Source organism: Osmerus mordax, chromosome 1, assembly GCF_038355195.1.
Source record: "Osmerus mordax isolate fOsmMor3 chromosome 1, fOsmMor3.pri, whole genome shotgun sequence".
Lineage (NCBI taxonomy): Eukaryota > Metazoa > Chordata > Actinopteri > Osmeriformes > Osmeridae > Osmerus > Osmerus mordax.
In genome coordinates, this window is record NC_090050.1 from 10,896,455 (window position 1) to 10,911,669 (window position 15,215).

Consider the following 15,215-nt stretch of genomic DNA (forward strand, 5'->3'; position numbering starts at 1 on the left):
GGTCCTGTAAAGTACACTACCTTGACAAACACGGTATTGTCAGCTTTTCTAATTTAGCATTCACATATTTCATTCATACTTTAATATTATGTTATTATGAAACGTTTATCAGATTCATATCCTTTAGATTAGTATTCCACATCTGCCATCTACTGGAGAGTATACTGAGTTTTAGGTGAACAATTTTTTAACAGATTTGAAACAGAAACATTTGTTGTGTGAATTATATAATGTTAAATGCATTCTCTTTACGAAGGACATTATTTTGATGGGATTAAGGAGGTTTGGTATGATTGGGACTATTATTTTGAAAATCCGAAAATACTTGTTGGCGTTGGCTTCACGTTATCACACACACACACACACACACAGCTAGCAAATATCCCAGCCCAACCAGCTAGCTAGCTAGCTCCCTCCCAGCTGGCTACTTACTTGTTCCAAACAACGGGAGCGTCTGCTTGCTTTAGGTAATTCTCCTTTTAAGTATCATGTGTAACCAGCTCTACAAAATACCTTAAGGTGACTTGCTACAATCATATCGCTGTGTTTAGTTAGCCCGCTAGAGTATAGTAGCTAGACGTAAATACTGTACAGTACACTGGCTATCTTGCCGGTTGAACAAGATAAGCTTGCCGTGCAAATGCTAGCTAGCAATAATCTGACCCCTTGTCGATTCAGGACATATTATATTGCTATAAACTTGCCAGACTCAAAGTAAATATATTAAGTACCTCGTCAAGGCCTAGCTGAACGGTTTAATCTGCTAGGTAGTTACTACTGCGTTTTGCTAGACAAGCTGATGTATCTGCACTTGTCAGATAGCTAGTGCTAACTATTCGGCCTAGTAGTAGTAGGATATATCTAGAGAACTGTTTGTTGTTGTTTGTTGACACCTTCATTGTTGTCCGCATTGCAGGACAAACAAGTATGGATTGACATGCAAAGCACACAACATTAGTTCATATATTTATTAACTCTTTGTCAAATTCAAAGAAAAACAAAAACAAAACTTTCAGTGTTCCATATGACGTGGGTGTATCTTGTTAGCTAGCAATGCCAGCAAGTCAGTACCATGTATGGCTAATTGTGTTATGGAAAGAGATTTGGTGGTGCCTTAAATAACAAGTTGGCCAACCTTTATGCTTTTGTGTACAGTGTATGGGGTCATTAGTGGTCAGAGATTATCTAGCGTTCCAAGAGTCATAGACTAGGCTGGTAGCTCAGGACATTTAATCATGTGATGTGGTTAATATAAACCTTTCCTTGATTGCTGGACCATCTTATCAGATCAACTGAAAATCGTAGTGAAACGTGAAGTCATATGTTATGTTCTAAATCACACAGCTACCACAGGACTTTTCAGATTGTTCTGGTAATGTAGTTGTTGGAATAAGGGGAACCCTTGGCATCTAGTTACCATTGATCATGCTGATGAGGAGTTCGTTAGAGATAGGACAGTTCAGGCCAACACTGACAGAGTAGAAGTCAGGTTCTGTACGCAGCATAGGCTTGTCATCACCAGGTGTTACATCATATGTAATCCAGAACAGATTTAGCCAAGCAGGGCTGCCACAAGGATTCACACAGTGTCCAGGGGCTGCAGGGACAGGTTGAGTTGCTTGATCCTCTCTCAACAAAGATTTGAATTGTTTTAAGGGAAAATAATATTAGTCTATAATGCTTCTAGGTTCACTGGTAAGTTCTATAATGCTCTTTGGTTTACTGGTCAGTTTGAGTTCAAACAAGGACAATCCTTTTTATGCAAACCTGTCAGCCTGGCCTCATGTTTACCTGTGATGTCATATTTGTTGTTGTTGGTGTAGGTCCAGCGCAGCCCAACCAGGCTGTGGTTAATGGCTGTACCATGAAGGCACAACTTCAAGTCACTGGTGAGTTGTCACATTTCAGCCCGAGTCTGGTTTGATACGTTATGGGTGTGCTTTGTGGTTCATGCAGACTTTATGGGGCGTTCTAAAGAACAGGCCCATTGGGTGAATGCTTGTAATCAAGGCTGAAGCTCTGAATTGCCTGTGAGCACATGGAGTCACTTCCAATATGAACGCAGCAACAAACGACCTAGATGTGACAAATAAACATAAGTGTGGTTGGAATTTCCTGTTTGATAACCAAGATTGTGTGTGTGTGTGTGTGTGCGTGCGTGCGCGCGTTCATCCCTGCAGTCCTGTCAGCTAAACTGAGAGAAAACAAAAAGAACTGGTTTGGGCCCAGTCCGTATGTGGAGGTGGCTGTGGATGGTCAGTCGAAGAAAACCGAAAAGTGCAACAACACACACAGCCCCAAATGGAAGCAGTCCCTCACAGTGTAAGTTGTGTGCAGTGTGTTAGGCCTGGGTTCTTTGTTGTAGCAGGAACCACATTGCCTACAGGCTACCATGCTTCGGCAAACATGGGCTGAATGGCATAGTCTGTTATGGGTCATATCGGGACATGCCATCGGGCCTTTTTCACTTAAAGTGGAAGTATTACTGACCCCTGCCGCACACTAATTTCCTTTTTTAAGGATAAATAAAGTTGAAAGTTGAAGTTGAGTTACTGTTCTACGTCTTGGTTCATCTCTGGTGTTGCTTCCTCTCCTACTATAGGATAGTCACCCCGTTTAGCAAGCTGGTATTCCGGGTATGGAGTCACCAGACCCTGAAGGCGGACATCTTGCTGGGGTTGGCTACCTTGGAGATCAGTGAAACACTCAAGTCCAATGAAATGAAACGTGAGTTTTGCTCCCTGTACGTGCCAAATCGTGTCTCCTCCCCCTGCAAAGCTAACTATTCGCCAGGCATGGTTACATAGCGAGCGTAGGTATTGTTTGATGTGCTCTTTATTTGTCGAAACCATTCTGCAGTGGCGAACTGGACAGTGTGCCTAATAGGACACACACACACACACACACTCAGTAGCCTGTTTGTGTAAGAATGTATATTTGTTTCTCCTCCAGCAAGATTTGTCGTTTTGTAGTCTGTCTATATAGCATATAAATGGTAAGCTATTTAAAGCTGTCCCCCAGCTTAGAGCAAGGCCTTCAGATGAAACTGGAGAATGGGTTTACTCTGCCTGTTACAACGGGTCCTCTCAGACATGCTTGACATGTGCTTGGCCATGTGACCTATGACACGTATGTCAACATTCTGGTCCGCTCACAATGATCAAAAGGCGTTGGGGTGCGTGCTCATCTGCTCTCCGGATTGTGTGTGTGTGTGTGTGTGTGTCGGCAGTGTGTGAGGTGGTGCAGACGTTGCAGCTGTGCTCGGACAGGGACCCCAGGGACGGCGTGGGGGACCTGTCCGTGTGTCTCGACGGCATGCAGGTGGACCCCGAGACCTTCGCCTCGGCCGAGAGAGAGCGCGGTGAGGAGTTTTGTTCGTCTCCTCAGTCTCCGACACGTTGCCGCGCCGCGGCCGAGGAGCGCCCGACGATTGACGTTTTGCCCTGTCGTGCCCCTCCCGCAGCTGCCGTTCCCAACGGGGACCCGAGACAGAACGGCGACTGTGGCAACAGGTGATTATCGGCGCCCCCCTCGACCGGCGACGCGCAGACGCAGCTGGAAGCCCCGCGTCTCTGTTTCCCCCGCGTTAGCGCGTCGGCCGCGTGTTCACGCGGGGACGCCTTGTCTGGTTCTGTTTTTCTCCCCCAGATCCAGCCGAGACACGTCTCCCTCCAGCGACTCCAACGAGGACTGGGTCATCGTGCCCAACGGTCACCCCGTCAACGGAACGGGGTCTCCCGCCCCGTCCCCCGGGGGCTCCAGCGGCTCTCGCCCTCCCAGACCTGCCCGCCCCCCTCCTCCCACCCCCCGCCGACCAGCGGCCTCCCCAGGTGAGCTGAGAAAACAAAGTTACTTAGATAAAAAAAAAAAGGAGAGACCAGGTACAAATGTCTTTGGCTCGACGTCAACGACAACAAAGAGCTTTCGCCACGCCCTATTGCAGACATTCCTTGGCTCCCTGCCTCAGCTGTACCTTGTTCCCACGCCGTCGCACACCGTGACCTCATCCTCCGTCATCTCCCCCCTAGCCTCCTCCAGCAGCTCCACCCCCAGCGAGATGAGCGAGGCCCCGGCCACTGACGGCTTGTCCCAGGCCTCGGCCAGCGGCAGCGCCGACTACCAGGAGCCCCCTGCGGGGCCCTCGCAGGCCCCCGGCGCCCCCCCTGCAGCGGAGGCTCCGGCAGTGACCCCAGCCCCGGGCCCCAGCCCCATCTCCAATGGACCGCTGCCCCCAGGGTAAGGCCAGTCTCACTGGACCCACAAGAAGCCCTTATCAGCTGCATGCCGGGGGCTGAATACCGAAGCACCGTTAGCACGGAGCATCGTAGCTCTGTCTACAGCTCTGATTGTCACAAACCGTTTGATCTAGGAGTCAAGCAGCAATGGATATCCATCGATTGTCATTGTACTACACTGCTCCTCTGAGCTCCCTAGGGTGTATATTGTGGTATTACCTTTCTAGTTTGAAATGTGCTTGTTGAGTGGTTGAAGAAGAGGCCCCTCGTTCTAGCGTGTCTCTGGGTGTGTGCAGCTGGGAGCAGAGAGTGGACCAGAACGGCCGTCTGTACTTTGTGGATCACATTGAGAAGAGGACCACCTGGGACCGACCCGACTCACTTCCTGCGGGGTAAAAGAAAATCACCTGAGCCACGCCTCCTGTCTACCACCGACACCATCAACACCCCCCCCCCCCCCACACACACACACACATACACACACACTGAGTCAGGTGTTTTGATTTATTCTCCTGGGCCACTGCCCTGCTGAGGCCCCCCCCCCCTGGCGTGTGTGTTGCAGGTGGGAGCGGCGGGTGGACCCCATGGGCAGGGTGTACTTCGTGGACCACATCACGCGCACCACCACCTGGCAGCGGCCCACGCAGGAGTCGGTGCGGAACTACGAGGAGTGGCAGCACCAGCGCAGCCAGCTGCAGGGGGCCATGCAGCAGTTCAACCAGAGGTTCATCTACGGGGTGAGGAGCACAGGGGCACCTCACCCCCCGTCAGTCACCTGACGGCTGGCAGACCACCCACTTGGGAGTGGGGGGGGGGATATACGATGACTGTGTGATGCCTAGCTTGATGTCATTAGTTTGACTTCTTTTTTTGTTCTTCTTTCTCTCTCTTTTTCTCTCTCTTTTTCTCTCTTTTTCTCTCTCTTTCTCTCTCTCTTTTTCTCTCTCTCTCTCTATCTCTCTCTTCCGTTCAGCTCCAGGACCAGCTTCCGCCCACACCAAATAAGGAGTTTGACCCACTGGGGCCGTTGCCACATGGCTGGGGTAAGCATCGAGCCCGCGGCACAGCAACCGGCCCTGCCGGCCTGCTGTCGCCACGACAGCAACTGACATGTCGACGTGCCACGCCGCACCGAGAGAGGTGGACCCCCACCCCCCCATGTTCACATGCCTGTGTCCCGTCTGTTTTCCCGTGTCCCCCCCCAGAGAAGAGAACGGACAGTAACGGCAGGGTGTACTTCGTCCAGCACACGACGCGGACCACCCAGTGGGAGGACCCCAGGACGCAGGGGTGAGGGAACACGCCTGTCCACGACAAGTGTACTGTTAGCTGGGTTTACTACTACATGTTAGGAAACACACCTCCACATCTAACCGTGATCTGTCCGTCCGTCCGTGTGTGTGCGTGTGTGTGCTGTAGCTTGTTGAACGACAAGCCGCTGCCTGAGGGCTGGGAGATGAGGTTCACAGTGGACGGCATCCCCTACTTTGTGGACCACAACAGGAGAACCACCACCTACATCGACCCTCGCACAGGGAAGTCCTCGCTGTGAGTACCTGTCCGACAGCGGCTGTCATGGAAACACTGGTGGACGTACTCACACGGGGGTGGTTCCACGCATATTCCAGGACAGCCCTCGCCAGGCTGATGCGCGCGCACACACACACACACTTAAGCCCCTCTCGTTTGTCCATCGCAGGGAGAACGGGCCTCAGATAACCTACGTCAGGGACTTCAAAGCCAAAGTTCAGTACTTCCGGTTCTGGTGTCAGGTAGGTTGAACTACACTGAGACTGCTGTGGATTGAGCTATCCTGTAGCCTGTCTTGGTATACAAAACAATTATGGATTAAATATATCTGTCTTGCTTAGGGCTTAAAATACATGCTTCTCCCTCACTTCACAGCAACTGTCGATGCCCCAGCACATCAAGATCAGCGTCACCCGCAAAACCCTGTTTGAGGATTCCTTCCAGCAGGTGAGGAGCTGTTTAGATAACATGACTGTTCCTGCTGCTACTGTCACCCCTGTGGAACTGTGCTGCTGCCTTAACGGGCTTCTCGTTCTCTCTCATCTCTACATCTCTGTGTCTCTCTCCCTCTGTCTCTCTCTCTCTCTCCCTTTGTCTCTCTCTCTCTCCGTGTCTCTTTCTCTCTCTCTGTCTCCCAGATCATGAGCTTCCACCCACAAGACCTCAGACGACGTCTCTGGATCATATTCCCAGGAGAGGAGGGGCTGGACTATGGAGGTGTAGCCAGGTAAAGGCATAACAGCTTTAATGAGCTCGCCGTGGGACATGCACCATTCCCTGGACTCTCTCTACTTACCAACAGGAAAACCAGTCCAAATAGTGTGTTTGTGTGTGTGTGTGTGTCTGCAGGGAGTGGTTCTTCCTCCTGTCCCACGAGGTGCTGAACCCCATGTACTGTCTGTTCGAGTACGCCGGGAAGGACAACTACTGCCTCCAGATCAACCCTGCCTCCTACATCAACCCCGACCACCTCAAATACTTCAAGTTCATTGGACGCTTCATCGCCATGGTACTGCCCATTCAACCACGTAACCATCCCTACCAGTGCTGGAGGGTGTAGGTGTTTTCTGTGAAGTAGGGGGGGGGGATGTTTATGTCTCAAGTTGGGTGGCGGCAGCATCGGAGGAGCAGGGAAGTGAGTCACGACGGTGGACATCCATTCCACGCGGATTAGCCTCGGGCCAAATCTACAGCTGAATGAGTCTAAAGAAATGTTTTTCATCTTTCGAATGCTTTCCTAACATCCCGATGTTCCTGGGTCCCCCCCCCCCCCCCCTCCAGGCTCTGTTCCACGGGAAGTTCATCGACACGGGCTTCTCCCTGCCCTTCTACAAGCGCATCCTGAACAAGCCCCTGGCTCTCAAAGACCTGGAGTCCATCGACCCTGAGTTCTACAACTCCCTCATCTGGATCAAGTCAGTCCGGGGCCTGGGCGGGGGGGGGGGGGGGGGCGCATTACGTCTCAGGGGTTTAAATAACGAACGATGTTGAGGATTCATAGGAAGTAGCACAGTGACGATGGTGGTGGTGGTGGTCTGTGGAATATTTGCTCCCTCAGAGATAACAACCTGGAGGAGTGCGGTCTGGAGATGTACTTCTCTGTGGATAAGGAGATCCTGGGAGAGGTCACCACCCATGAGCTGAAGCCCGACGGAGGGAATGTTCTGGTCACCGAGGAGAACAAGGAGGAGTACATCCGGTGGGCTGGTCCTCCACTCTCCAGAAGCACGGTACCTTTTACTGTTACCAGGGAATCGCTGAGTTACTGACTCTGTCTCCATCTTCCTTGTTGTGTGTGTGTGTGTGTGTGTGTGTGTGTGTGTGTGTGTGTGTGTGTGTGTGTGTGTGTGTGTGTGTGTGTGTGTGTGTGTGTGTGTGTGTGTGTGTGTGTGTGTGTGTGTGTGTGTGTGTGTGTGTGTGTGTGTGTGTGTGTGTGTGTGTGTGTGTGTAGGCTGGTGGCAGAGTGGAGGCTCTCCCGGGGTGTCGAGGAGCAGACTCAGGCCTTCTTTGAAGGCTTTAATGAGGTCCTCCCCCAGCAGTACCTGCAGTACTTTGATGCCAAGGAGTTAGAGGTACCGTTTACGGCCTCGCCCCGCGTGATAAACGCAAGACTTCACGTTCGTTCAAACACGTATGAATCTACGCTCGGCTCCTTGGTAGGAGTTGTAACGCCCTCCCCCCACCTCTAGGTGATGCTGTGTGGGATGCAGGAGATAGACCTGGTGGACTGGCAGAGGAACGCCATCTACAGACACTACGCCCGCAGCAGCAAGCAGATCCTCTGGTTCTGGCAGGTCAGCAAGCACCACAGACAGGACTCTGTACTGTCAGAGTGGCCACCCTCTCCCTCTGTTCTTGTCTCGGGTGAACCCACTGTCTGCTCTGTCCCAGAGTGTGTCCCACGTTCAACCCTAAACCAGAGGCAGAGCTTACGTGGCTGTCTGTCTCTCTGGCAAGCGTACGTTGGTGACCCGGGGTGTATTTTCTTCAGTTTGTGAAGGAGATGGACAATGAGAAGCGCATGAGGCTGCTGCAGTTTGTCACGGGAACCTGTCGCCTCCCCATGGGCGGTTTTGCTGACCTCATGGGTAAGGAACACCCCCCGACCCCCTGACCTTCACTGTGCACCAGACAGCCTCGGAGCGCTGAGATGACACCTTACCCTCTGCTTTGCCCCCCCCCCCCCTCTCTCTCTCTCCCTCTGTGTTTCTCTCTCTGTGTTTCTCTCTCTCTCTGTTTCTCTCTCTCTCTCTCTCTCTCTGTTTCTCTCTCTGTGTTTCTCTCTCTGTGTGTTTCTCTCTCTCTCTCTCTCTCTCTCTATCTCTCTCTCTCTCTCTCTGTGTTTCTCTCTCTCTCTCCAGGGAGTAACGGCCCTCAGAAGTTCTGCATAGAGAAAGTGGGCAAGGAGAACTGGCTTCCAAGAAGCCACACATGGTAAGTTCAGTTGTGGTGATTTATAGTTGGAAAAGTTGGAAAAAAAGTTGGAAAAACATTGAAAAGATGCACTGTAATACAGTTACTGGAGTATCTGATGCGAGGTACCAAATCCCCACACTGAAGTGGACTAGAGTTGGGTTAGTTCAGTTCCTCTGGACTACTAAATTATTCTTACTCCAGCCATGCATCCGCCTTTTAACAAGTCTTTAGCCAGATAACGTATGTGTGTGGCGATGTATAAAAATAAAACAAACACATCATGTATTTGTACAGTGAACAATGAACTACAAATCTTGTTGTTTTTCTTCTTCTTGTCTGAAACGCAGCTTTAACCGTCTGGACCTGCCTCCCTATAAGAGCTACGAGCAGCTGAAGGAGAAGCTGATGTTTGCCATCGAGGAGACGGAGGGCTTCGGCCAGGAGTAGCATCACTGTGATGCTTCTGGGAGCAGGCTGTTGAGGACTGGCCTCCCAACACCACTGTGCCCACAGCACCTTCCTGTTACTTTTCCTGCGGTTTCAGGCACTTTGTCCGGCGGTCAGACATGGCGTCTCTCTCGCTCTCTGTCTGCCTCTCTCTCTCTCTGTCTGCCTATCTCTCTCTCTCTGTCTGCCTATCTCTCTCTCTCTGTCTGCCTATCTCTCTCTGTCTGCCTGTCTCTCTCTCTGTCTGCCTGTCTCTCTCTCTGTCTGCCTATCTCTCTCTCTCTGTGTCTGTCTCACTGCAGCCAAGAGCTGCTCAAAGACACACACACACACCCCATCCGCAGCTAGAGAGCCCGATGCAGAACTGACGAACCCCCCCCACCCCTCCGTTTCCATGGTGCTGACCGCCCCACCACCACCACCCCTCTCTCCTGACCTGTGAGACCCAGGTCCAGCTTGCCTAACCCGGCCTGCTCAGCCCGCCTGTCAGGAACAGGAGGAGCCCGTGGGAGGAAGGGGGCTTCCACCCTCGCCTAGTCACGTGTGCAACTCACTGTGTGTGTGTGTGTGTCCTGCCTCACTGCAGTGTTTCATGGAAGAGTCAGACTGACCTATGCACTTCCTCAGCGTCTTTGAACCCTTTCAGTTCCCCTCGGCTGTCTGAGCCCGTACCGAGCGAGAGGAACAACCCGACGGATGCCAGGATTGCGTTCTGTAGCATTCGCGAGTGAGCGCCGGCCCTTCGTTCGCTCGGCGACGTTTAGAGATTGCAGTATGTTAACTTATTAAGCTGTCCCGCTTCCCCCCCCCCCCTAACTGAAATCTAACTTCAGCCCTCTCAAGGATCTTACCTGTCGGTGTGTGTGTGTGTGTGTGTGGACAGTAATGTAGTTGTGAATGGAGTAATAAGAGGATATATTTTCACGTGCAATAGTTTTTGTAGATGACATTTTGTGTGCTCATAATATAGTATTGCAGACGCTTGTTCAATCCAAAGTTTGTCTCTAGAAGCAGTTAGGACTTCTTTTTTTTCCCCCTCTCTCTCTCAGCTCACGTTATCAAAACCTCTAATACAGAGGTTGGCAAAACCTTCAAGGCAAAAGACATGTCTGATGGGTAAACCAGGTTGGCTGTTGTAAGATCTGACCTCCCCCCCCCCCCCCCCCCCCCCGACCACAAGGTTGCTTCTCCAGGACTGGGTGTAAACATCCAGAGGATAACACATGAGCCAAACCTAGCAGTTGTTTCCACGACAGATCAGAGGCGTTACTAATGATGTGGGAGTGTTGTGCGCGCGCGTGTGTGTGTGTGTGAACGTGGATGAGACTGCTCGGCCAATGAATTGACACTTCTACTCCTACTGACGGGTATCACTCTTTTCAAGAAACATGTATCGATGAGATAAAAGGATTCGTTAAACCTCGAATATTTGGAATGTTTAAGGTTTAAGATATGACACCAAAAAGTTAAGAGAGGCCTGAAAATGACTAGTCCGCTCCCGGGCCCATAGCCCTAGTTCTATAGGGTTCTGATTTGTAGTACCGCTCTATAGAAAATACTTGTTTTTGTTTTATAATCAGCGCAAGCGTCGCATTTTTTTTGTCCCAAAGTAAAGGGTAGCAAATGCCTGTGAAGGAAAGATTCACCAGCTCTATGTTTGAGGAAACAGAAGTTGGGTAAGATGACAGTGAGTGACTGCACAAAATCTATAGCTCCAAGCCCATCATATTTTGTGGCTGTGGTTTCTTAAAGCATATCCTTAGCGGGCATCTTAATTAGCACAACTTCTATTTTAGCTCGACTGAAATAATGATTGGTCTTTTTCTAGATCGCAGTAATTAGTCGCCAAACAAAAGCATGCAGTTTCACTACACAACAGACACATAAGTGAAAGATCGACTTGATTGACAGGTGATATCCAAGCACTGTACAAAGTTATGTATGAGTACATTGATTGGGTTTTACTCCCATTTGATGAATTCTCAGTTGCCCAGAAAGAGATCAAGTCTAGATAACAGATGGCTACGTTCTATTGAGAACCTACTTTTAAAAGTTAGTGATCAGGATTTTTGACTCATAAATTCTAATCCCCAGCCTCTGTCACATTAGGCCCATATATACCCTTATGTTGTCTATGGCTGTGTTCTCTCTCTCTCTGGCTTGGCTGTGTATAGTGCTTTGGGTAAAGTTGTGTCCCTTTTGATCCACAGCATCCTTGTACTGACTCATGACTGCTACTCATTTTGGCTCACTGTGTTCTAGTGCACTGCCTTGTGAAGAGATTGCTGTTTCAAAACATAATCTAAATTTGTCAATTAAATGTAGATTATTTTTTTCAGTATTTAACAAGTAACTAGAGATAGCACCTTGACAGCTTACTTGACTGATTTACCACTTTAAATTATTGTTTTATTTTTAATAATTTAGTGTTCCTGGATCATAGGGGAACGAAATGTATAGACATATGCAAATGCTAATACTTTGAATTCTAATAATTGAATTGTAAATCATGTTGATAGTGTAATCACTGTATTTTTCTTTGTGGAAGCTCTAACCTTTTGATAAATGGGAGTCAATGGTTGAATACTATTTATTTGTTCTCATGTTAATGTGAAAAGGGTGAATATGTTATGTAAATCTGTCAAAATTGATTTGGAAAATTCTCAAATAAAACAATGAGCTATTGGAACTTGTCATTTACTTTTGAATGGTGCAAATATGTTTGAAACCACACAACATTTGTTTGGCGATATGACATGCAACGCAAGCTACTGATTAGGAACCTTTTACGGTAGGATTGTTGTTATCTATACGACGAAGTTGTGAGCTGTACCAAAGCTCTCAAGTTGTGTGCAACATTTAATACGGTCCCATTCCCATTCTGAAAAATGGCAGGTCCAGATCTGTTAAAGACTCTTATGTACACCATTAATAATTTGCTACAACAAAACCAATATAAAGCTGCCCTCGCTGTTGTCAAAGGATTCAGAAATGGTGCTGTGTGAGTGTGTGCACGTTCTACTTTTAATAATTAAGTTAAGACAGTTGTTGAGCAAAGTAGCTGCAATTGTAAACGGTACACTGGCTATCTAATTAGTTAACAAGCTATTTACAAATACATTTGATTATCAAATTATTGACTATGATTAATGCTAATTCAGATACATATCGATTCGAGTCGCGTCAAGTCCTGAGAGAACATCTTGACTGACGCTGTTAACTGCTAGCAAGCTTGCTCATTTCTGCAACTCATGTTTGACCTTTCCCTCGATATCTTATAGGCGATGTGTATCTCATTCATTATCTTGCGCACTGAACTTAACATTGTGACTTTATTTCTAGTTACGGTGCCAAAATCAGGGCACCACATGCTCTTGTAATGACATTTCTATTCAGAAGTGGAAGGTGAGACGCTGTCCTACAAGACACCGAGCACACTTATGTGGCTAATAGGGTTTTCCCAAAGATAATCTGCTTCTATTTGACCCAGTTTGAAGGACAAGCTCAGGGCCATTGCAAAAGCCACCTACACCCACTCCCGCAACCTGGCCTACTTCGTGTTCACTTATAAGGGACTGCAGACATTACAGGAGAAGATCCAGGGCAAAAGTCTCCAGTCACAGTCCTTTTTGGCTGCCTGCCTTGGAGGCTGGTTGGTGTTTGGTGAAAATAACAACATTAATAGCCAGGTAAGCAGACTAGGAAAATAATGGGACTTTTGCCTAGAAAAAAATAATAATACAGGAAGTTCTTCAAGAGAAACATTTTAACATGATTTATGATCTCTGTCTGGTCTTTGACAGAGTTGAACCATGTCTTTCTCGGGTGCTTTCTTGTCTCCAGATCAACATGTATCTGTTGTCAAGGATCCTTTTCGCCCTGTCCCGCTTGGCTGTTGAGAAAGGCTACATACCCCAGCCCAAACGGGATCCTTTCCCCCTCTTCGCCACCCTGGTGTGGGGCATCGTGCTTTGGCTGTTTGAGTACTACCCACACACCCTCCAGCCGTCCCTGCAGTCCTCCATGAACTACCTCTACCATGACAGCAATGTGTGGCATGACATCACAGACTTTCTGGTATACAACAAGCCAAGGACTGCCCCTTAAAGCAAAGAATGTGTGCTCTCATGAGTTACTTTGAGCTCATAGATCTACTGTATGACAGGCATTGATAGTCTTTGAAACAAATGATGAGTTGGAACTTGGTTCTCAGTCTCAGTATTTAACACAAAGGTGTCATTTTATTGTTTCAGTGGTTAGATTGGTATAGCTGCAATGTGTTTAATTAATTTGAAACAACATTGAAAGGTTTCATGAAACACAACATTTTAAATGATATTTTGCCTACATTTAAGTATTGTATCTGACAAAGTAATAGAACTGATACAAAGTTATAATTGACAATGCGTTCATTTAAATATATTCAGATTTTTGTGTTGATTTCTGTTCATATCCAGGCATAGGCTACTTGTTTTTATGTGGCCTTGTATTCACACAAGTGAACACTTTTAACACTAAATTGTTTAAGGGTACTTTTTCCATACTGCCATACAAATGGTATTCCAAAGGTGATCTTGATTTCTGTGGTTGTAGATAGTTGCCCCTAATCAATGATTTATGATTTATTTTGTAGAGGGTCCATCTAGTACTCAGTTAATGTTTCCTTCATGTATAGCTACATACATTTCCAGCATATCAATGCTGTTGATGCCCAATGAATTATACACAAGGTGTCTAATACTGTATATTTGTAAAATACAATTTCCAGATTTTCTTTTATGACTAGCTTTTATGTAAGCATTAACATAAAATAAATTTAAATTCTTATGAATTACTCTTGTATTTTACTTTTGTATTTTGTGTTCTTGAAGGTGTCCTTGTCATTGAACAAGCCCTTCTTCATATATTAAAAATAAAAGGTGTACTACAAAACGGTCTAAACATTTGGTGTGAAGCGTGAGTAATAGCTTTTGGCAGCTAATTTCTAATCAAATCAAATCAAAATGTATTTGTATAGCACTTTTTACAAGCAATGTCACAGAGGGCTTCACATACGCCCATACAACTGCCCCTTAACCAACCTACACCCTAAAGGAAGACAAGGAAAAACTCCCAGAAAAACTCACTAGAGGAGAAAAAATGGAAGAAACAATGGGAGGATTAATTCAGTGAGAGATCCCCTCCTCCAGAGACGGTTGGTGAAAGAGAGGTGCAGAACACAGGCACATAGTCATACAGCAGGGAAGTATCAATGGGTGTTGAAACACCAAAATCCAGTTATCTCATAAAAATAGGGAGGGGTTAGTGTCCCTTAGAAACAGCTCAGACTGCAAATGATAGATTTACACATCATATTTGAGTGGGTGTGCGAGGAGGGAATGTGTGTGAATGAGTGACCTGAAAACTATTTTCCTATTCACGCATATGGCCTCGCCTACAGTGAAAATTGGCATGTTTTCTTGCCTATCAAGCAGTCAATGTCAACGAATATTGAACTGGTCACAACCTCTAAGACTGGGTGCCATGTAAGAAACTTACTGTACAGAGGGAATCACAGTATGTGAAACAAAAGGGACATTTGCTCAGCTGCCATCAATGCAGCACTAAAAAGAACTTGGTATCAAATCACAGCACATCCTCACACTTTTAAGGAAAAATGTATATAATACAACAAAATTGGTGGTCTTCCCCGATAGCGTGACTTTTTAAATAAATATTGTATTTAATTTACAAGTCCTATTTTTATGGTTTGTTGTTATTGTTATTGTAACTATGTAATAGCACATGTAGAGGCTGTTCTGAATGACTTAATGACAACCCAAGCAAAGAAGGATGTACACTTTGTACAGTATCAATCAGAACACTGCGTCATCTGTTCTAGAGAGTGGGTGTTATTAAATCTCAAAGGTGTGCACTCACGACAATAGTGGTTGCTCAACACTTGATGCCTTGGCTTACAGTCATATCACATAGTTATGGGTGAAACCGGTTTATCCACTTTCTAACGTAGCAACACTTTCTGACAGATAATTCAGATAATTATTCATCAATTGTGGGTTGGGCTGATGGAGCTCTTTAAATAGTTGT

The 15,215-nt window shown here is 47.3% G+C and overlaps 2 protein-coding genes across 3 annotated transcripts; both read left to right on the top strand.

Moving 5' to 3' along the window:
• Positions 1–376: 376 nt before the first annotated feature.
• itcha (itchy E3 ubiquitin protein ligase a) lies at positions 377–11,817 on the top strand. Its single transcript, XM_067233334.1, has 24 exons — positions 377–467; positions 1,824–1,889; positions 2,181–2,322; positions 2,603–2,727; positions 3,230–3,361; positions 3,464–3,512; positions 3,649–3,830; positions 4,029–4,236; positions 4,532–4,627; positions 4,798–4,972; positions 5,209–5,278; positions 5,441–5,525; positions 5,655–5,783; positions 5,935–6,007; positions 6,141–6,212; positions 6,404–6,492; positions 6,615–6,774; positions 7,047–7,180; positions 7,324–7,464; positions 7,717–7,837; positions 7,955–8,059; positions 8,257–8,353; positions 8,627–8,699; positions 9,029–11,817. The coding sequence occupies exons 2-24, from the start codon at positions 1,865–1,867 to the stop codon at positions 9,126–9,128; spliced, it is 2,583 nt and encodes an 860-aa protein (XP_067089435.1). The 5' UTR covers positions 377–467; positions 1,824–1,864; the 3' UTR covers positions 9,129–11,817.
• Positions 11,818–11,993: 176 nt separating this feature from the next.
• pxmp4 (peroxisomal membrane protein 4) lies at positions 11,994–14,050 on the top strand. Of its 2 annotated transcripts, XM_067242163.1 has the most exons (4): positions 11,994–12,129; positions 12,471–12,533; positions 12,619–12,817; positions 12,972–14,050. In XM_067242163.1, the coding sequence occupies exons 1-4, from the start codon at positions 12,017–12,019 to the stop codon at positions 13,233–13,235; spliced, it is 639 nt and encodes a 212-aa protein (XP_067098264.1). In that variant the 5' UTR covers positions 11,994–12,016; the 3' UTR covers positions 13,236–14,050. The 2 variants fall into 2 exon arrangements, with proteins under 2 accessions (XP_067098264.1, XP_067098272.1); XM_067242171.1 differs by lacking the exon at positions 12,471–12,533 and having other exon boundaries at positions 12,020–12,129.
• Positions 14,051–15,215: the final 1,165 nt, after the last annotated feature.

What these genes read in the sequence shown, in the direction of transcription:
- itcha (XM_067233334.1), top strand. Translation starts at nt 1,865, where the DNA reads ATGAAGGCACAACTTCAAGTCACTG. An exon ending in TTGGACGCTTCATCGCCATG is followed by an intron (nt 6,775 to 7,046) that starts GTACTGCCCATT and finishes CCCCCCCTCCAG; the next exon opens with GCTCTGTTCCACGGGAAGTT. An exon ending in AGATCCTCTGGTTCTGGCAG is followed by an intron (nt 8,060 to 8,256) that starts GTCAGCAAGCAC and finishes TATTTTCTTCAG; the next exon opens with TTTGTGAAGGAGATGGACAA.
- pxmp4 (XM_067242163.1), top strand. Translation starts at nt 12,017, where the DNA reads ATGGCAGGTCCAGATCTGTTAAAGACTCTTATGTACACCATTAATAAT. An exon ending in GGATTCAGAAATGGTGCTGT is followed by an intron (nt 12,130 to 12,470) that starts GTGAGTGTGTGC and finishes CTTTATTTCTAG; the next exon opens with TTACGGTGCCAAAATCAGGG. An exon ending in ATAACAACATTAATAGCCAG is followed by an intron (nt 12,818 to 12,971) that starts GTAAGCAGACTA and finishes TCTTGTCTCCAG; the next exon opens with ATCAACATGTATCTGTTGTC.